Source organism: Parasteatoda tepidariorum, chromosome 1, assembly GCF_043381705.1.
Source record: "Parasteatoda tepidariorum isolate YZ-2023 chromosome 1, CAS_Ptep_4.0, whole genome shotgun sequence".
Lineage (NCBI taxonomy): Eukaryota > Metazoa > Arthropoda > Arachnida > Araneae > Theridiidae > Parasteatoda > Parasteatoda tepidariorum.
Window position 1 is genome coordinate 96,703,794 of NC_092204.1, and position 21,527 is coordinate 96,725,320.

At 31.2% G+C, this 21,527-nt stretch overlaps 1 protein-coding gene across 2 annotated transcripts in view; it reads left to right on the top strand.

Annotated features, from left to right (window-relative positions):
• LOC107438326 (SEC14-like protein 2) overlaps window positions 1-21,527 on the top strand; it is a 53,958-nt gene that overhangs the window by 25,928 nt on the left and 6,503 nt on the right. Inside the window, exons 2-12 of one of the 2 annotated variants that reach the window (XM_021147890.3) lie at window positions 4,062-4,128; window positions 6,967-7,036; window positions 9,389-9,432; window positions 11,483-11,545; window positions 14,103-14,196; window positions 15,225-15,319; window positions 17,937-18,015; window positions 19,075-19,155; window positions 19,944-20,030; window positions 20,733-20,839; window positions 20,964-21,196. In XM_021147890.3, coding sequence (XP_021003549.1) covers window positions 4,081-4,128; window positions 6,967-7,036; window positions 9,389-9,432; window positions 11,483-11,545; window positions 14,103-14,196; window positions 15,225-15,319; window positions 17,937-18,015; window positions 19,075-19,155; window positions 19,944-20,030; window positions 20,733-20,839; window positions 20,964-21,196 — 1,001 coding nt within the window. In that variant the 5' untranslated portion in view covers window positions 4,062-4,080. The remainder of the gene's footprint in view (window positions 1-4,061; window positions 4,129-6,966; window positions 7,037-9,388; window positions 9,433-11,482; window positions 11,546-14,102; window positions 14,197-15,224; window positions 15,320-17,936; window positions 18,016-19,074; window positions 19,156-19,943; window positions 20,031-20,732; window positions 20,840-20,963; window positions 21,197-21,527) is intronic. The other variant, XM_071184233.1, reaches the window with a different exon arrangement.

Genomic DNA, 21,527 nt, shown 5'->3' on the forward strand with positions numbered 1-21,527 from the left:
TTATTGTTACAATTGTCCCCAAGACGCCATTTCAGCTTCATTTGTTAAAAACAATGCTAGTTAATTAGCAAAACTAATCTTTTTTTTTTTGAAATGTTAATTAAAGTGTCCACTTACATATTCGGTTACTAATTTTTATTTGTTTAAACAAAATTACTTTGTTACAATATAATATTCTAATACCAAAAAAAGTACTTGCGTGGCGTGAAAATATCTTTTGTGATGTAACTCTTTCAAAAGTACATAAAAATGGTTGCCATCAGGGGTGTACATGTAGATTTATTAAATACACCTTGTGCGCCACCTAGGAACCAAATCTAGAACCCGACACTCAAAAGTTTTGCTCTGTTACAATCGTACCCTGTTACAATTGACTCCACTCTCCCCTACTCTATGCGATAAAATTAATTGAGAAAAGATGCTAATTTGTTTTGGAGAAACGTAAAAAATCGCCACTCTTTTATTGACACCAATGATGGTAATGATTAATTTTGGTAATAGGCACTACTGGCATTAAGGTCTAGTTATGTAGGTACAATATATTATGTTAGTATATTTGACACCAATTTAAACTGCTTCAAAACTTTAAAAAAGATACTGTGGAAAAGAGGTTCCCCTCTAAAGGAATAAGTACCGGAAAAAATCGTGTGATTGTGTAAATTTTGACTATCATGAGTTGGCCTGGATCAACAGCATCATGCCTAATAATTCTGATTATCTTTAAATTGATGAGATGGGCTACTAAAAACGTATTTTGTAAAACGTGCCATCGGCAAGGACAAAATACAACAATAAATTAATTTCCCATGTTCACAATTAGTTAAGTATCCCTAGCATCAATAATAAATAAGCAAGCTGCGTTGGCGAAATGGTTAGAGCGCTCGACTCCCAATGGAATGACTCAGGGAGGTTTTCGTTGTTTCCCTTTCAATGTAACACAAGCGCCCCCCCCCCCGTNCCCCCATGTCCTCACTGCCACGATCACGAAATTGTGGAGCCTTAACCTCGATGATCATCGCTGATACGAATCAATTGATTCAAACCAAGTGATTTATATCAGTAATTCGAATCAGGTAATTGAAATCAAGTGATTTAGATCATTGATTTGAATCAAATGATAAAAATCACTATTCCAATCAAATGATTCAGAACAGTTATTCGAATCAAGGGATTCGGATCAAACGATGTGAATCAATGATCACGGATTCAAATCATATCGATTTGGATAAGTAATTTACATAAAGTGATTGAAATCACTATTCGAATTAAGTGATTTTAGGGGAATTAAGTAATTATAAACACTAGACGAATAAAGTTATTCAGATCACTGATTCGATTCAAGTGATTTGGATAAGTGATTTACATAAAGTGATTGAAATCACTATTCGAATTAAGTGATTTTAGGGGAATTAAGTAATTATAAACACACGACGAATTAAGTGATTCAGATCACTGATTTGATTCAAGCGATTTGGATCAGTGACGCAAATCAGTAATTCGAATCATGTGAATCGAACTTAGGAATTCAAACCACTATCGAATTAGTGACTCGAATCAAGTGTTTCAGATTTCGAATAAATAAATATACTTATATCTTTCGTATAATTACATTATATATATCGTTAAGTGCTATAAATACTTTTAATTGTGGTAATTAAGAAACTATAAAAGAAATGAATTACTATATTTTTTATGGAAAATCTTATATTCCTTGATAATGAATGCGTAAGAATCTCTTAGGTTTTACGTAAGAAGTTTGACTTGGTTAGGTAAGAAGTTTGGCATAGCATCGTTGTGAAACAAAAGTATCTGAAATTTAAAAATAGTAATTCATTGGAATTTAAATCTATTTCAATAAGATCAACTGATTCGAATCAGTTACAGGATGGTGATTCGAATTACCGAATCAGTATCCCACTTTATTTCAAAATCGTACCACCACTGATTTCTGAAGAAGCGTTGTATAGAAAGTGTTCTAGTAGATAAATGATGACGCTCTTTTTACATGGAGATCCATGCGGAATAATCAAATCCCGTGCTTGAGTTAAGTTTTCAAGTAAGTTCATCAGTTTTAAAAGTTTTCAATGTAATTTATGAACAGTGAAAGGATATAACAGAACTACAGTTAAGTACATATTATTCAATGTATTATATAACTCTTAAGCTATTTATTCTAATAGGTTCTGCTTCTTCACTAACTAACTATTGTTCGAGGCTTGGAATAACATTTCGTTAAAAACGTTACGTAGTAGCCTAAATCGTACCTCCTTTATATTCCATAGCTCCGATTTAGAAGCAACGTGTGAACTTCAACACTGAAAAGGTCAAATTTCAAGCCATTTATTTACGCTGTAATTTACCCAAACTGTTGATTGGCAGGAGTTTACTGGCACAAGAGCCAGAAATGGCTATACTGAGCTAGACACTAGGTTTAAGAGTTCTTGTTTTATTTATTATTTTTTAGAGTAAGTGTGGAAAAGTGTGGGAGAAAAAAAACTATGTATATATAGAGATAGATAGATAATCTGACACCTATTGTTGAGAATTTCGTCATCAAAATTGTCATTTTCGTTACTAAAGGTAAAGATATTTAATTTTACTTTTAGTTATTGCACGCATAGCATAATTTTTGATACCATTATTTGTAGTTTGCAAACGACAGCACGATGATATTTATATTTGTGATAAGCTTTCTGGGTCTCAATTCATTTCTTTTTTAAAAGGAACGAATAATTTTCACCTGATATATTCCGTATATTTTTATATAAAAGACAATAACTGTTTTTTATTTGCCGATTTTATCTATTGTATTATTTCTCTTTCAATGACTTAAGGCATATAAGTTTGCTGTAATGTCAAAATACTAGACAGTTCTGGTATAAGTACAAGGATATCGATTGAAAAAGAACTACAATGTTCTAGTATGTAGCGAGTTAGCTAGGTGAGCTTGAGTAGCGAAAGGAACTGAGTTTGTGTCGGGGGTTGGCAAGCGATATACTCTTACTTTGAGAATAATAGAACGAAGTCTAAGGACAAAAGAAATGGCTTATTTCAATACCTATGCAGTTTAATATCTCATTTAAGCTTGAATAGTAAAATAAGTAGTTGTTTCCTTGTTAAAAAGAAGAAGAAAAAAACTTAAAGCGAACATCGTTTTAAAATAAAACATTATCTCCTCCTTTTTTTTAAAATTCTAGTAAAATTATTTTAAATCCTTTGAAATATTCCGAATTTTATTTTAATAAGTATATCAAATGCCAATTCCATTTCAGCTGTTAAGTATCTTCGAAGTAATTATTCGAAAGACAATTCTGAAAATTATAAAGAAGCGAAATTTAAGAGCTTTTAAAAAGAACTTAAAAGCTTTTAAAAAGAGCTTAAAAGCTTTTTAAAAGAGCTTTTACTATCCATGAACCATGACCACATACACTTTCCTCATAAAATCCGTTATGATGTTTTACAAACTATCAACAGCAAACATTTTTTCGCTCGTTAAATTTTTTGTTATGAAAACAAGGTCGAGGAAAAGTGTTGTCAGCCGGATTGAGATATCTATTGTTTTTCTCACTGATAAATATATTTTATTGTGTCGAATTTTCTTAAATTATTTTTTCTAGAAAACGATAAACTGAGTAATTTTTTTTCCTGTGTAAATATATAATTTTCAATATTTAATTTGAAATGAGATTTCATTTTTGAAAAGCGTTCATACGAAAATATATCCCATTTTTTAATTATTTTTACTAATACATAATTAAAAATCGCATCTCAAAAAACATATCTAAGCTAAATCACATCTCAAAATACATCAAAATTATTTTTCATTCTTAAAACATAGCTACATATACTGTTAATATAATTTTTTGAAAGCTCATGGAGTATACGTTACCAAGAAAATGTTAATTGGCATCAATTGGAATAATACACGAACTCTAAAATTGCGATTTTAACATTTTGCCAGTAATGTTTTATGCAATGCAATGCAGCAAAAAAAGTGGAAAACGGTGATACCCATTTCTTGAAAAAATATATCATTTTTATTTATTGTTTCTTTTTTATAGTTTCAGTTTCAAACTTGAAATGGAAAATGGAAAAGGAACTGACTCCCATTCTGAAACTCTTAAAAAGGTAAATCTTTTTTATCACTTAAACCTACAATTACAGTATCAATGTTCACAAAATGCCATGATAAGGAATACTGTCTTCTAGAACAAGAAATGATGAATTTTCAAATTTTTTTTTTTATCAAATTTGCCTTCTGCTTAAATAAAATTTCATTTTGTTGTTTTACAAATTCTGTCACTTTTATCACGGCATTTACTGCCTTCATCGAATCTAAATTAAATTCCAATTATTTTTGTCTTGCGTTATCTTTTTATTCGCATTAAAATATCAAGAAAAATATTATAAAGCTTCATTGCTTAAAATTTAAAAAAATAAGATTAAAATTACGATTTTTAGTTTCCTTTCAAATTTATTTTAAGGAAAAAGAACTCGGGGGGCGGGGCTATTTTCCACTGTATACCAGAAATGCAAAATTATGTAATAAAACTCACATTCCAAACTTTATTTGCATAAAAATAAGAAGAGAAAGACTAAAAATCATTGTTAAAGTGGAGATTTTAAGCAAATCGTGGTTATTAAGAAGGGGGTATTGGGGATAAAAATGGGGGCTAAAGGCAGTAGGCAGGACGAAAATTTATAAGGGGTATGGGAATACTCCCTTAAGGGTTATTCCAAAGTTAAATTGAGAAAATTTTGAAAGGGAGAGTGAAAAATTTAAAACTATAAAAAATATAATTTAAAGGAAGTTTTAAGAAAATTTATAATTATTCGAGGGGGAGGAGAGAAATCCCCTTAGGGGTTGGCAATATGTTTTTTTTCATACATCGCCAAAGAGAGAATTTTCACAAAATTTCAAACTTCTATTGATTATTATCCACAACTTTTCCCGTAGAAGTGGTTAAAGCAGAGGTCATCAAAGTTGTCTATATAGNTTTTTAAATCTCAATTTAAAAAAGGTTATATGCCAACGACAGATTTTAAATTTTTTTTTCCTGAAAGAAAGGAATGTAGGGAAATATTTTGATGGAAATTTTCTCCAGTTTTCAAATATGTCAGTATAATTGTTCAATCTAGATTTTGAAAAAAAGTTACTTACAAAAAACAGATTTTTAAATTTTTTTCCTGGAATATAGGAAAACATTTTGATGGGAAATTTCTCTAGTTTTCAAATATGTCAGCATAATTTTTCAATCTAGATTTTGAAAAAAAGTTACTTACAAAAAACAGATTTTTAAAATTTTTTCTTGGAATATAATAATATAGGGAAATATTTTGATGAAAATTTTCTCTAGTTTTCAAGTATGTCAACATAGTTTTTCAATTTAATTTTAACAAAAGGTATGAGCGAAAAATAGAAATTTTAATTTTTTTTTCCCAGGAAAAAACTTAGATCTCAAAATATGGATTCATGTTCAACACTCCAAAAAAATATAAGCATACAAAAAAAAAAAAAAAAANAAAAAAAAAAAAAAAAAAAGTACTCCTCCCAATTATCCAGATAAGGCTAATTTTTGAGCTCCATTGCCTGGACTAAAAGACAATTGAAAACGTATTCACTAATAAAAAACTGCATTGTTTGGAAAATATTTTTTTAAAAAAAATATTACATTTTTTCAACGTTTTCTCGTTAATAATCTTAAATTCGATTTTATGTCCGAGATTTTAGTTCTCTGTCCTGGACCTGAATCTAGCCTAGTTATAAATTCATTTTTGGTGTATGTATGTTACAGTGAATGACCAAAATCAAGAGAATGTCGACTTTCACACCGGTGAATGCCGACAATCATATAGTCGCTTTGGTGAATACCCAAAATATGTGTTATATCCGATGTGATATTAATTTATTAGTTGTTATTATTATATTTATTCGATATTTAACTTCTGAGGATAGATTAGGAGAAACATCAGTGTTCGGAGTACCGACAAATGTATACCGGGCAGTGGTACTGAATCTTAAAAAAACATTGATGTTTTTCATACCGGGCAGGGGCAATTAACTAGATCTAGTATATATTTCGAACATTTACCAAAACAACTATACGATTGTCAACATTCACCGGTGGAAGTCAACAACCACCCATTTCTGTCACTCACAGTAACACATACATAGGATGAAAATTAATAAAAAATTTTAAAATTAAACTAAAAAGTTATAACTTTTACATAATTTTTTTAATTAATTAATTTTATATAATTTTTTAAATTAAACTAAAAAGAACTGATAGAAACGTTGAAATGGTTATCAGGGAAACATATTTGTTTATAGAGGAATTCAGTTATTTATTTTTGATTGGAAAACTATTTGATTTCGATTGAATGACAAATGCAATATTATTAGGTACATGACCTTTCATAATTTATTCAATACATACTTATTAAAAACTTCGTATTTTTTAAAAACAATTTACTTTTTTTTTTCATAAGCATTACTTTAAATAATTTCGAAAACGAAATCGAAATATTAAATAAAGAGTGGATCTCAATATAATTACAATCATAATTGCAGGCATACATACAAACAGAATTACAATATAATTACAGACATCAAAAATTATCTAACTTTTGTTCCACGGAAGACCTTTCACTTGGAACGCTAAGAACCATTTGGGGCATGCTGATCTGAAATATGGAACGAAATAAGCGTCGGGAACAGAATGGTACTTATTGAATTTAAGCTAAAATTTAATTTTTCTTTCCAAATCGGAACGACCTACCAGATTAACCATTATTGATTTTAAAATTCTTAATATCAGTTCTTTAGCAATTTTTTTCCCTCTACATTTTTCTAAAGTTTTTCTCACTTCTTAGGGTGAATATTGCAGACTAGGCATGACCAAAATCATTATAATTTTTTGTTTGATATCACTGAATAACTCATTTACTTTTATTGTATTGTTGCAGTTTAAGCGAAATGTTAAAGATATATTGACACCTATTGATACTGATCCATATTTGTTGAAATGGTTAAAAGGTAAGTAAAATTCTTCTGAGTAAAAAAAAAAAGAATTAATAAATAAATAACGAAAAGTTAAAATATTACAAAAACAAAATTTAAAAAAGTATATCATTTTTTTTATTGGTATAAGGTTCCTATTTTTAAACTTAGTTCAAGTAGCTACAAAGTACGGGCGGGTAACGGTCTGTTATTGGCTGAGTGCCAAAATTTACGGTAAAGAAGAGAAATAAATGTTTTCCTGGACTAACATGTGCCGCATTGACGAAGTTACCCTTATCCTTTGGAATCTTAGAATCTCTATGCATTCTCTCTTTCTGCTTCTAAAATTAATCATAACTATTCAATGTATTAGTTCGTCTCCCAATGAGATTAACCGGATTCGAATCCCAGCCATGACAGGCCGAAACTAATTCCGCATCCGACTCGCATCGACGCTGACGTGAAATATCCTCAGCGGTAGACGGATCATGAGTTAGACTTTCCCTGTCATCAAGCTAACTCTGGGAGGTTTCCGTGGTATTCCTCTCCATGTAACGCAAACGCGGGTTAGTTTCTTCAAAATGTCCTTCACGAAGGCAAATTTCTCCCAATACCTGATCTAGGACTTCCCCTGCCTTCTGGATTAGGTTCGAAATTACAAGGCTACGGAGTTGAATATTGGTAGCTGTAAACCTTAAATTGGGTCTGCTGTTCAATGACGGTAATAATATTTAATGTATTACATGCAAAATTAATGCTAAATAACCGAATGCATTGGTGGAATGATTAAATTTTAGAAACTATATTAACTTATTCATGTTAATATCCAACACATAAAAAAAAAATTTTTTTTGATAAAACATTAGTTAACTTGCTGAGAGGTTATTTCATGCATGAAGCTCCGTCAGTAACCAGTTAACCGAATAGAAAAGGAAGAGCTTCCCCCATACCCGAACGCTCCGAGAGAATACGAGATGATATACAGAAATACCAGATTGAGATAGCGTCCGCGTGATTTTGAGCCGCTGAAGTCAAAAAGGCTCTTTTCAATCAATAATTAAAATTTTTAAAACTAATTCCTCGTTAGAAAATCTAAATTTTGATCAATAATAAGTTATTGAAATAAAAAAAACTTAAATTTAAATAAATGGCATGCAATACAAAAACTTACAGAAACAAAACAATATGGTTTTTAAAAACAATTACTATTAAAGATTCTTAACTTCGTTATAAAAAAAAAAATTTTCAGAATGTTGAGCTATCACTGTAAAGTTAAATGATCAAAATATTAGGAAGTAATAGTACTAATAGTAATAGAATAAATTAATAGAAACTAATAGTAATAGAAATAAATGATATGCAATAGAAAAACTGCAAGAAACTAAACCTTAATTATGCTTTCAAAAAAATAAAACAGTACGACTGATACCCATTTTGCAATGAATAACGATAACAATGAAAAAAATTATTAAGTCATAACATAGAACACCTTGTTGATATGAACTATTTGCTTTTGACCTTTCAATTGGGTCTTAGACTTCAAGAAGACCATGTATACCCACACACTTGACCTATGACATCAGCACCAGCTGATCGCTTATAAGCGAAATGTTGTGATAAAGTCGATCTAAGTTTCTCCACATAAGTTTGAATGATAATTAATATAAAATTAATTATATACAGTGCCGTATCACACTTAAAATTTATAAAATATAATTCTTTTTCTTCTACATATTTTACTTATCTAAGATTTATTATTTGTTTATGTATTTTATATAACCATGATATATTTTTGTTTTGTATACCTGGCAACTTCGATGCATTATTAGTTTGTTTGTGTTTTACATGGCTTCATGTTTGTCTTTGTGTTAAGTAAGAAAAATATAGTGAAAGAATCTTTGTGAAATAATCTTTGTGTAAGAATAAAGAATGTATCATTTAAGAGAATTGATGCTTGACGGGCTTGGCTTACTCGAAATAGAATGGAAAGAATAATTGTTAACGTAAACAAATGCCACGTTTCAACAACCAATCAGGATTGAGATCCCCACACTACATCACTTGCAGGTATCCCATTCTTCCCAACTTATAAGTTCAAACTGTTTCAACTTTTCGTTGCCCACGCGAAAGAAGAATTTTCATTCAGAAATTTATAAAAAGGATTTCAACTCTTTGTTATCAACTTGATAAAGGAACGACTACTTCGTCTGTCAAAAACAAATATATATAATATATGATTGAGACTTGTGGTAAATGAAGTAATCATAAAATTATTTAAATTTTTATTGTATATTTCAAAGATTTATATGTTGAGTTGGAAATATTTCTCAATTTGTTTTTCTGTTGACTGCTGAATCAGCTTAAAATGTATTTTAATCTCTTTTTCAGCTAAAAATCACGACGTCAAAAAAGCAGAAGCAACTTTTAGAGAGGTAAAGATGATTTTTTTTTTTTTTTTTTTAAATTTAATTTTGCTTTATAATAATACAAAAAGTTACAATTTTGAACATTGACACCAATACTTTTAATCCTATAACTTAAGGGGAAAAAACGACGTATCTTTGGTCAAATCAATACCCAAGATATTTTTTAACAAAAAGCTTTATTATATTACTATAAATAATACCTGAAAACTCCTTTACTCTCCTCTGTATGCATCTTCCCCTCCCCCCCACTTTTTTTTGTTCAGTGAAATGAGGTTAATTTGAGGGAGAGAATTGAATTTCTCTTAGATACGCTACTAATGCATTGTTTCCGGTGTATTTTTTATGTAGAATTAAGTAAAAATAATACCGAGAAGATCCGACTAATAGTTAAGAAATTATAATAGTTTTATATTCAAAAAATTACAATTTTGTACCTATTTATACATCTGACATTGCTATTTAACAAGTGAGATATTTTCTGTGTATTTTTCCTGTCGAATCGAATGAGACTATACACATGTTATTTGAGCGAATTGTTCAAAACTTTAAAGCATTTTTATTTTTAAAAAATACTCAGTTTGATATGAATAATGTACACGTTTCACATTACTATCTGGAGGCATCTGAACAAGTAAGGTACTACGCTTTCCGATTAAATTTGTTATACTAAACTGAATAAAGTACCTTCCGAACAGATAAGATTGAAGGTATAAGGGTTTTTTTCATAGTAAGCACAATTCAAAGATAGCGTTTTTTATACAGAAAATAATAATACTTAAAATAGTTACTTTTTTAATTCGTGTGTGGTCTCATTCGATTAAAGAAGTAAAACTATCTAGGGAACAATGACTCACTTGTCAGAACAGCAACAAATGCGTAAATAGATGCAAGTAAAAATTGTACTTTTTGTACACAAAACCGTAACAACTTCTTTATTATTTCTCTTATCGATTCCTGTTTCGCATAAATCAATTCAGTTTTGTATCATTCAATTAAATTGGGTCCCGCAGTGGACTGATCGTTAAGACACGGTTCCCAACAGATCACCGAAGTCGAGCATCACTGGCTGCGGTCAGTGTGCGGGTAGATGACCACTTGGATCAGTCTGCGTAGGAACCGAGGGTGTGCGTTATTGGTCATTGTTAAGCTGTTCTACCGTGAAGTGCTCGACTTCACATGCAGATCGTTGGACTACCGAAGCGGGGGTATCATCCCCTCTGCAGAGGATCAAAATTGTGATGGCATGTCTGCGGATCATCCTCATGGATGTTTCTCAGACCGTCGCCAATAGCCCATTGTGCAACTCTAGTGTGACACAAATGAACTACAACAATTAAATTGGAAAATATACCGCTCACGCTCAAATTGTCTCTAGATAGCTATCTGAAAATTGTACACAATCATGTCAAAAATAATACTTTTAAACAGTTTTTGTTCTATCTGTCTATTTATTCTATTGACTCGTTTATAGTCTCAATCGATTCAGCGTGAAAAAATACACAGGAAAAAATGTCTCACTTGCTTTGATAGTAACATCTGATTCGTAACAAATTCCATGTAGAAATTTATACTTTTTGTGCCCTTATAAGTTATAAACTATTAGTTCTATTGTCTCGGTATTAGTATCATTTGATTCAGCGTAAAAAAATACATCGTAAACAATGTTTTACTTTCCGGTTAAGAAAAATTCCATTCTCCTTTTAAATCACTCTTTCCCTCAAAAAAAAAGAGGGAAGCCTACAGATGAAACTAAGGGAATTTTCGGGTATCATTTATAACTTTAAAAAAAAAAAATTTTATCGAAAAAAATATTGGTTATTTATAATTCTGAAATTTAAGTCTGATTTTACTGAACTATTTCGAATATTTAGGTTTTGCATTTACAATTTGCAACAAATTGTGTTGCTTTACAGTGCATAAATTTTAAAATTTGTTAATATTAAAATAATTTCCTTCAACATTCGCACACTTTTCGCAATAACTAAATCTTAATTTCAATTTTGACTGGCAACTTCAACTTCTGATTAATTCTTTTGACTTTGCATTCCTTTTTTAGATGCACGCTTTTCGAGAATTATACTCGCTGGATACAATCTGTGAAACTTACACCAAACCAGATGTAAGTATTCTAAAAAAAAAACTTGTGGTTTTCTTCCTTGCAGTGATAATTGTGCTTTTTTTTCTCCTCGCTACAAGGGCCTCTGACTGTGCTTCGAAAAGAGTGTTCGATTTGGCGTGAGAATTAAAGAATAGTTTTTGAGAAGATTTTTCTGATGGGAAGACAATGTCCCGGTGACTATCTCTCGTCGAGGCGCTGTCAAAAACGCTCTAGATTAAGCTCCATTTTACCATCTATTTCCTGATCCTCACCTTATCGTGTTGCGCAGATGAACACCCTAGCAGAGATGCCAACTGCTCCAGATTCGACAAAATATTTTAAAAAACGGTAGAGAACAACAAACTAAAATTTACGGATTTTCTGTTAATTTCGTGAACTTTTTAAAGGACTCAACACGACTTAACAGTAAAGAGTGGCGTATCACTTAAGCCTTTGAATGTTTCAGAAGTGAGTAAAAACCGTATGAATGAGATTTACTAAACCAAGAATCATAGAATCATACATTACTACCACTCGAAAATATTAATCCGCTGTCCGGAAAAAGTTGACATCTATGCCCTACGATGGCTAACGAGGGTAGAGGAGGCGTCTCGCTTTACACATGCAGAAGAAGTTTCATTCTTCAGAAGTTCTTCATTCGCCCTCAATTGTGACAGAGCTTCTAAAACCGCAATTTCCATATTAGCAAGCGGTCACACTAAAAGTCTCTCATTTTTCGAAGGCAGTAGAATCTTCGAGGTCTTCTCCAAATGTCAAACTGAGCAGGCTTCTCCCGAACACATCCTGGACTGTTTGGGACTTTCCAGAGAGGACATATACTTATCCCCCCTTCTGGTCCTCGATTTTCTTAGGGTCAATGGGCTGATGGACTTTGTCTGACTTCGTCAGACATTGGAGGATAACCCACAACAACAACAACAACAGAAGAAGTTTGATTTATATCTTGTTGGTTTTTGGAGAGCCATCGCAGGCGAAGAAGATAATGCAAGGATGAATGATTTCAATGATGAGCTTACTCTGGAAGATCAGGGGTGGTCTGGTTGAGCGATTAGATACTATAAAAGGCGTAGGAGCCGTAGTGGCTCAGGGGATAGAGCACTCGCCTCCGAATGAGGTGAACCGGGTTTGAATCCCAGCGATGGCTGTTATTTTAATTCCGCACCCGGTTTGCCCCAACTACAGTGCTGACGTAAAAATATCCTCAGTGGTAGACGGATCATGAATTAGAGTCATCTTGCCGTTAGGCTAACCGTGGAAGGTTTTTGTGGTTTTCATCGCTGTGTAACGCAAGTGCTGTTTATTTCCATCATATAGTTCCCCATGAAGGGAAAATTTTCCCAATACTTGATGCAGGAGTTTCCTTGTCTTCTGTATCGGGCTCTAAATTACAGGGCTACGGAGTTGAACATTGGTAATCGCAAACTCAAAATTCGGTCTGCTGATCAATTACGGTTATAGAATAAAATAAAATTAAATTAAAGCTATAGAGATTCAAAATGAAGAGCTCAATGAAGTATTCTCTTAAAACAATGCAGGAAATAATGGGTCTAAATAATTTAAAGAAAATTTTGAAACAGACCAACTCAAGATCGGGTGGACAAAAGAAATGGTGTGAGAGCACCAAAGGCCACTGAGATGTTACAAGTGCTTGCTGCAGCTTCGGACATCGAGCTAAACCAGAAATAATGTTAGCTCTGCGTTAACTGTGGAAAACCAGAGCACCAAAGAGAAAATTGTAAATATCGAAAATGTTGTTCGAATTGCAAGCGATCAAACATAAATTTTCTTCGAAAATGCCCACGAAACACCACGTTCTATGGGAATCCTGCTCCAGTAGCCAGAGAGCGTTTAAGCAAATCAGAAAACAGATCGGTTATGGAGAGTAATTAAAGAAGAAGCCGACATCATGAGAAGCGGTCCCAATCAGCATTTGTTGTTTTTATCCCCAATTTTTGAGAGGCGTCCTATAGCTTTCTATCTTGTACTTTAATTTGACGAAGCATGGAATTCATAGTATTCATGGTAATAAGTCTATATATAGAGATGATACATATGTTTACAAATATAGTCATTTGACGAGGATTGTCCTAAACAGTTTTTTCTAAGAACACATTTAAGCAAACAATAAAAAATGGGGAGCAACGTAAAAAGTTTTTAAAATAATATACTAATTCAGTTAAAAAATTATATCCTAAGACAACTCTGTGTTGGATGTGTTTAAGGATGAAATTGCTATGGTAACCGAGCACAATAATTAGGTTTATATACCTGTCACTAAGATCGGAAAATTAAATCTATGGAGCAAAATTTTTATTAATGCAATAAAACATTTTTGAATACTTTAATTAGTTACTTTTTAATACTGATGTAACTATTTATTTATAGTAAAGAAACAAAATTAAGAAGCAAATCTTCGCCGATTTAGATTGTTTTATCTTTCCTTTATTGTTCTTTTTATTATGTCTTTTTCATCGATTCCGTTGAATTTATTATTGTGATGTCTTCATGTGATATTTATATTTCAGTTACAAATAATGACAACAAAATTTGTTTCTAGATAGCGGAGAAATACGAGTATACAGCTTTTCTAGGTTACGCAAAAGACGGTTCGATTATCCGGTACAATCCGCTTGGTAAAGGAGATCATTACGGTAAGAAATGCTTTCACACTAAGCCATGTTCTCCAAATATAAGAAAATATTATCACAAAAGTTTTTAAACTATTGAGTTACAGCAACCTTCAACTGCGCTAGTAATCCTTCACCATCGCTCAAGCAGTCTCAATACATTAAAAAATCACCGATGCTGTTTTGTTTGGGTGTTACGTTACATTTTGTTTTGTTGCGTTAAGACGTAGAAACTTCAAATGACTAAGAAAAGTGTACAGGAATTACGATGGAATAAAAAAATTTAATGTTCGATGATTTGTTCGAAAATTATTAACTGTTAAACTTGTTGGAAGAAACACAATACGGGCGAACAAAGTAAGTAAAGGCCGCAAGAATGGGAAAATTAAAATTTGGGATAATGAAAGACATTTTATTTTGCTGCTCAAAACATAGAATCTTAGGAACTTGAAATTATTAAGGTGTTTACGTGAAGAAATTACAGATGCAGAAAAATGTACAAGGAGTTCAACGGGATAAAAAAAATATGATTCGATTGTTAATTATTAAACTGACGCTCGAGTATATAGCAATCAAAAGTAGCAAAAGAGAGAGTTTACATCTTGACAGATGTAAATCTTAACATAGTGAAATTTTCGAATTGTTATAAGTCTCTTCAACGATTAAAATTACCTCGCGTTTATTTCTTCATATTGAATTTCACTATCTATGTTCTTTAAGATACTCTTTTTTTTTCAAATACAGTTGATTATTTTTGAAATCTAGATAATCGTCGTAACGATTTCGACGTCGTTCGTTACGATTCAAAAATGATTATTGCATAAAGTTAAAATAATTGTATATTTTGAAACCAAAATGTTTTGTGTTTTTGTGGAAACTATTAACGTTTTAGAAGAAATAAACAATGATGAATGAATAACGGGGTTGGCGAACGAAGCCTCCAAGTCAAATAAATAAATAATAACAGACTCGAATCTATAAAATAACTGTTATAGAAAACACCTTCCACTTCTATGCTATTTTAACGTCTCATAAAATGCTTGTAATTCTAGGTTTTATTGCTTCTATGTCAGCTTATCAACTTGGTTACTACGGTTGTCATATAATGGAAGAAGATCTCAAAAGACAACGGATGCGGGCAAAAATGGTGAACTATTATCATTTATTAATATTAATAGGAAACTTACTTAAATAGTTTTAGAGATGTCATTTGCATTGTCTAACCTTGCTAAAGTGCTCAGCAGGGTATTTTTTATTTTACAATAACTATCCCATTTGGAAAAAAAATCCGTTTTTTTAAATTTAATTTTGTAATTTATTATTTTTTTTTAAAAATCCTAGACGAATAAACATGAATCAGTGTTAATCTGTAACCAATCATTCAACTAATAGACTGCGAATGACAAACAAGTATGTTTTAATATTCCCTTTATTTGTTTCAAAAAAATGAGTGTAGCTAAAAAAGGTATTATAATATTTAAGTAGAAAAAAATCTCGTTTTCACTCTTGGTCAATGTTAAAAGCGTGTTTCTCCACGAATAGCCTTGTTGCATATACATATTTTTGACGTTCTAAGCTTCTTAGGACAGAAAGTTCTACGTTTGTTCGCCTCACTTTTAATTTTGTCTTCTGTGTGCTTTTCAATATTCTAAATACATTCAACGCTTATTTTGGTACTAAAAATTTTACTATTGGGCAATAATTACAGCGAATCTCGAAAAGTAAGAAGTGTATAGTCGTGCTTATTGCTACTGTAAGTGAGGTAGTAAGAGCGCAACGCAACGGGAACAACTCGAATTCGCAAAACCGCAGGGATCGGTACTCTATAGGCGAATCTTCAATTATTTAGGGCTAAGAAAATGAATCCGTTTCAAAGCTAAGTTAGAATCAAATTTTGTGCCCTCTCAGATCTGATATATTTTTTTCTTTTTATTTTTTTTTCTTTGTCTGACTCTGAAAAATCGATGAACTGGAATACCGATTATAGATATCTCAAAGGTAAAATAAAAAATTACTAAGGGGAAATTAATCACACGCAAAAGAATTTGATTTTACAATTTCAAACTTGATTTTCACGTAAACTTAAATTTATCAATTTCCATCCTTATTTGTTGAAAAAGTAATAAACAAAAAAATAACATATTTGTGAAGTTTTTTTAAAAATATTAACCTTTGGTTACGGTGCTCAGTCTGCTGATGCCCGCCAATCTGGTCCACCTGTTACACCAACCGTAAGCAAAAGGTTAAAGAAGTTTATGAGTACGAAATATATAAAGCGTTTTCCAGTTTATGAAGAAAAAAAATCCATTTTTAATTTGCAAATTTTGTATGTATTGTGATGTTTTGAGCAGCTCATACCCCTTTTTCGTATTTAATATTTATCCATTTGTCTAATGAAAATACAGTCTCAGATAATAAAAAATTCGAAGGCAACTCAATTCGGAAAAAAAATAATAACTGTCGGTAACAATAACTTTCCTTTTTAAAACAATGTCATTGAATTGAGCGAAAGTACAGTAACTGCAGAAAGAGAGCAACATTTATCTTAACATTATTTTTTTCCAAACCATAATTTTAATTCTTGAACAATTGATCAGACCATGTCTGCTCGTTTTGGGACACCATCAGGGGATCTGAGGTATAGAAGTTCCCAGTGAACGAGGGTTCCTGGTTCAACATTTATGAAAATTATGTGGCCGGAAACCATGTCTTGCTCTATTTTAGGAGACAGTAGTTACGCTGAAGCTACATTTTTAAACATTATATATATATACTAGCTGACCCGGCAAACGTTGCTTTGCCACATGAATTATTTCTAGAGTATGAATATACATCTTATTTATAGTAAATGTGTGCGTATGTGGTATATGAGTGGAAGAGGCANTTATAATAAAAGTAATATAATTGTTTATATGATAATATCTAATGAAAAGTAAAAAGTACTGATGGCGTATACTGCCGTTCTAAGAAAAATAATCTCCAATTTTTTTTCCATTTTTGATTCTTCTCCTTATTAGATTCCTAACACTCATTCTTATTTGAGTATAAGGTTATTTAGTATAAGCAGAGATAGAAGTGAAGAAAATTGATCAACAGAAAATTAATCAAATAGATATTAACAGTTCATTCACATTTTTAGTTGTCCGTTTACGTGCGTCTATTAGATTTTTTTCTGTGAAAGAAAAAGTTACGAAAGGGCATTCAAATTTTTAAAAAAAACTATAATGCAGAGAATGTTTAATTTTCCCAATTATTATGAGATAAGCTATTTTATGACAGAAACACAACTTAATATAAAACCAAAGCAGCATATAGTTCGTCCATTAAAAGAACTACCCTTGGCACGAAGTCTAATGCAGCCTGTTGCTAAGGAAATAAGAAATAGCGTATTTCCCGCCAACCGAGCCAAAATATTGTCTTAACACCCCTACTGCATATAGTTAAACCTTCTAACCATAGTCACTGACACTGCTCCGGACGAATGGCGAGGAGAGTTCTTTCCATGCACAGACGATACTATTCCCTTACAAGGGGAACCACTAAGAATTTTTTAGTTTTGTGCCCTGATAAGAATTAGGTATTATTATTCCAACTAATTATAAGTATTAGGAACCTAATGAGAAAGAAAACCAAAAAATGGTGAAAAAAAGGAGCTATTCCCTGCTAAAGAGATGAGCATCGGTACAAGTTTTGAGACTATCAATAGTTTCAGATTCTTTTATATCAATAAGATGAAGTTGATATTCTTTTTTTTTTTCCTGTAGACTGGAAAAAATGTGACTGAAATCACATACATATTCGATTTAGCAGGATTGGCCTTACACGATATTTTACATAAGTGTGGTAAGTATATCGTGCAATCTTTTTTATTAATGCATTTACGTTCAACAGAAAAACGAATCACCCTAAATAGTTTGTGATCAAATAATCGGATTCTAGTTCTCCGTCTTAACAGTTCGAGAGGGTAAGGACGGTATTTTAAGTGACTAAATCAAACACTAAAACACGCTTCCTCTGAATCAACAAATCCATTTTTCAACTGATTTGGATTCCTAACTTTCGAAATATAGAAAGTAGCTAACATCTGGAAAATAGGGTCCCAATATTACTTGGTTAAAAACTTTATAAGCTTCAAAAAGTTAGAAATTGGAAATAATAGTCAACATGTTTCAAGCGCTCAACAATAGGCATCCATTTTCAAGGTTTCCCAAACGTGAATGCGAAGAACTAAAAGTGATTCGAAATATAAAACATAAAGTTGCCAACGAAAAATGGAAAAATAAAGGTGGAAAACCAAGAAAAATAAAACAAAAACCACACTGGCCTAGAGGAGTAAAATGCATTTCCGCCCGCTATGTAGATGTAGTGAGGAACTAATGTTGTTAACACGAATCAGAATTCATATTTATATAAATGCTGAATTCTTTGTATCGTTAGCAAATGTCAAGAAGAATCAGAGTATTTTTATTTTTTATTTTCCGGATTTATTTTTTTTCTTTTTTTCATTAAAGAAATTTCGTAATGAAAGCAATATTTTGTTACGTACAATATTGTAGATGCGGTGAAACGTGCGAACCGAGCTCCACTAACTTCTGTTGAAGTTTGAAAGACGGGCAAGGCTGTTCACTGATCAGATTTAACACAGCACCCATTCCTATTTCTAGTAAGGATTTCTATCAATATGTCCAACTGAGAGCGGTATTTTTCTCAGTTCGGTTGTTTAGAATGTATACGTATACTATGTTTTCAATTATTCTGACTTGTTCCTATTCCGGAAATCGTTATTAACTTTTTACAAATTATTATTTTAAAAAAATTACAAAATTATTATTTAAAAAATATCTTTTTAAAAAATCATTAGCTAAAAAAGATGGAGCTCAATTATTCTTTCTTCTTTTGCAGTTTATGAAATGGGGCTTGATCTTGGTCTCTTAGTTCAAGAATATTATCCCGAAATATGGGGTAACATATTTTTTATCAATGGTAAATATGTTTAAGTTGTTTTTTTTATCTAAAATAAATGTAATTTAGCTGTTTTTGTATTTAAAGTACTATTTTACTATGTATGTATATATATCTATACATAAACACAAGTAATAATAATATCAATAAAATAAAATGGAAAAACTTTTAATGGCAAAACGTAAAGGTCTTCGTCAGGACACATCCTTTACGATAAATGCGATATTTCTGAATAAAGAAGAATAATTATTCCCAAAATTATTATTACTGTAGTTGAAGCAAAGTTTAGCAAAAAACGAGGGTGTCGTTGCGATTTTCTGACAGAAGCATGAGAGGGGGTTATAATTTCCTTATTTTTGCGACAAAGGGTAACTAAACATGCTTACATAATATTTGAAAGGTATCGTTATATCGTTCTTGAATGAAATAATTGAAGATTAGTGAAAGGTTCTAAGTTACATTTTAAATTTAGATAATGGCTTAAGAAAATATAAAAACAGAAAGAAGCTGTTAATGAACTTTGTAAAATAATAGTAAGTAGTAATATAATTTTCTATTTCTACAACTGATTTAATATTCCTTAAACTTAAACAACAATATTAAAAAAAAATTAATCTTAGTAATAACAATGGTTTAAAATACGGAACATAATGAAATGTCCTTTTTTTAAACACGAACTTTGAGCTACGTCCAAAATAAAAAGCTCGTCAAGTTTCTATTCAGTAAAAAAAAATAATAACAAAAATTAAAAAAATAATAATAATAATTAAAATTTATACCGATATTTTCATCTGCATTTTCCTTTTCAGTTCCTCCCTATTTTGATACAATTTTCAACATGTTCAAGCCTATGATGAGAATGAGCGTTATACAAAAAATTCAAGTACTTTCAAGAGGTAATATTTGTACTTGAATATTGAAACATGATCTAAAAGTAACCATTATAAATTGTATAGGACGAACGATATTTTGAGTGTGTTTGTTCTCGTTTGCTATTGTTGTTGTAGCAAATTAAGATAAGTTCAACGAAAACCGCATTTTATCAAGTTTACCTACTATTGAACGAAAGCAATCATTTATTGTGGTTTTTTAAAAGGAAAACGAATAAGAGATTTTCATAATTATTCTTATTAAATATTATATGATAATGTTTTTAAATTCGATAACAGTTTTTGGTATAAGCTATTCGCTGTATGTATAAGTAATGAAAGTATGCATAAGCTATTCGCTGTATGTTCGCATGAATCTATAAACTTTAAAACGACAAGGGAAAACCGAAACACGGGATTAATATTTAAAAATAAATAAATAAATAGATTAATAATTAAAAATAAAATTATTTAAAAATTATAACTAATTAAAAATTATAATAATTGAAAATAAAGTATTAATTAAATGGATTAATAATTAAAAATAAATGAAAGTAAAGCAGAAATGCTAAAAAAAAGAACAATGGAAAATACCTAACTCTTATTTTTGATTTGAAACGAATCTTTTATTAAACATTGAAATTAAAAGGTATATTATTGTAAGAAACTATTAAAAAAATTTTTTAATTAATACATGAAAGCAAAAGTAACTATGACAATTCCTTCCAGAATCGACAGGCGAAGTATTACTCCAGTACATTGATGAAGATGTTCTGCCAGTTTTTCTCGGAGGAAAAAGAGTGGATTCGACGGGAAACCCCAAATGCAGCGAGTTCGTGAGTACCTATTTCAAGCATTCGGGGGGTTACAAAAATTCTCCTTGATACTATGACTATCATGATTATCAATTGATAAATCCTTAAATTTATATTCTATGACTTTCACAACAATTGATTTCAGTTGAGGTTTGGTGGAAGAGTACCAGAGAAGTATTACCTGTGCAATCAATCATCATGTGACCTGCAGCCGAATGATGTGGGTGTGAAGGATGTGTGGTTGAGGGCGAGAAAGGTCTATAACCATTCAGTTGTGGTGACGAAGCCGAACACGTCAATTCGAGTTCAGCTGAGGACGGAGAATGGAAGCATCCACATGTCCATCTATTACAGAAAATTTGACACCACCGATATCAGGTAACCGATTTCCACAACACAGAATTCATTTCAATTTCATGGAATCGAATTCTTTTAGATATCAAAAATATATATTTATTTCATTTTCGAAGTTCACGTTTGAAGAATTGTTAAACACCCAAATCCATTTTCATAAATTTCAAATCAAGTACAGGGTGTTAACGTTGTTTTACGAAGCTCTGTAGCCAAGGAAAATAAAACAAGCCATAGTTTAAGGAGGGCTAAAGAGAATAGAAGGCTCTTAGAGCTGATGATACGATTTCCCTCCTCAAGACGTCACTGTGTCCACAGATCTCGGAAGATCGCATGCAAAGATATTATGATAACTTTG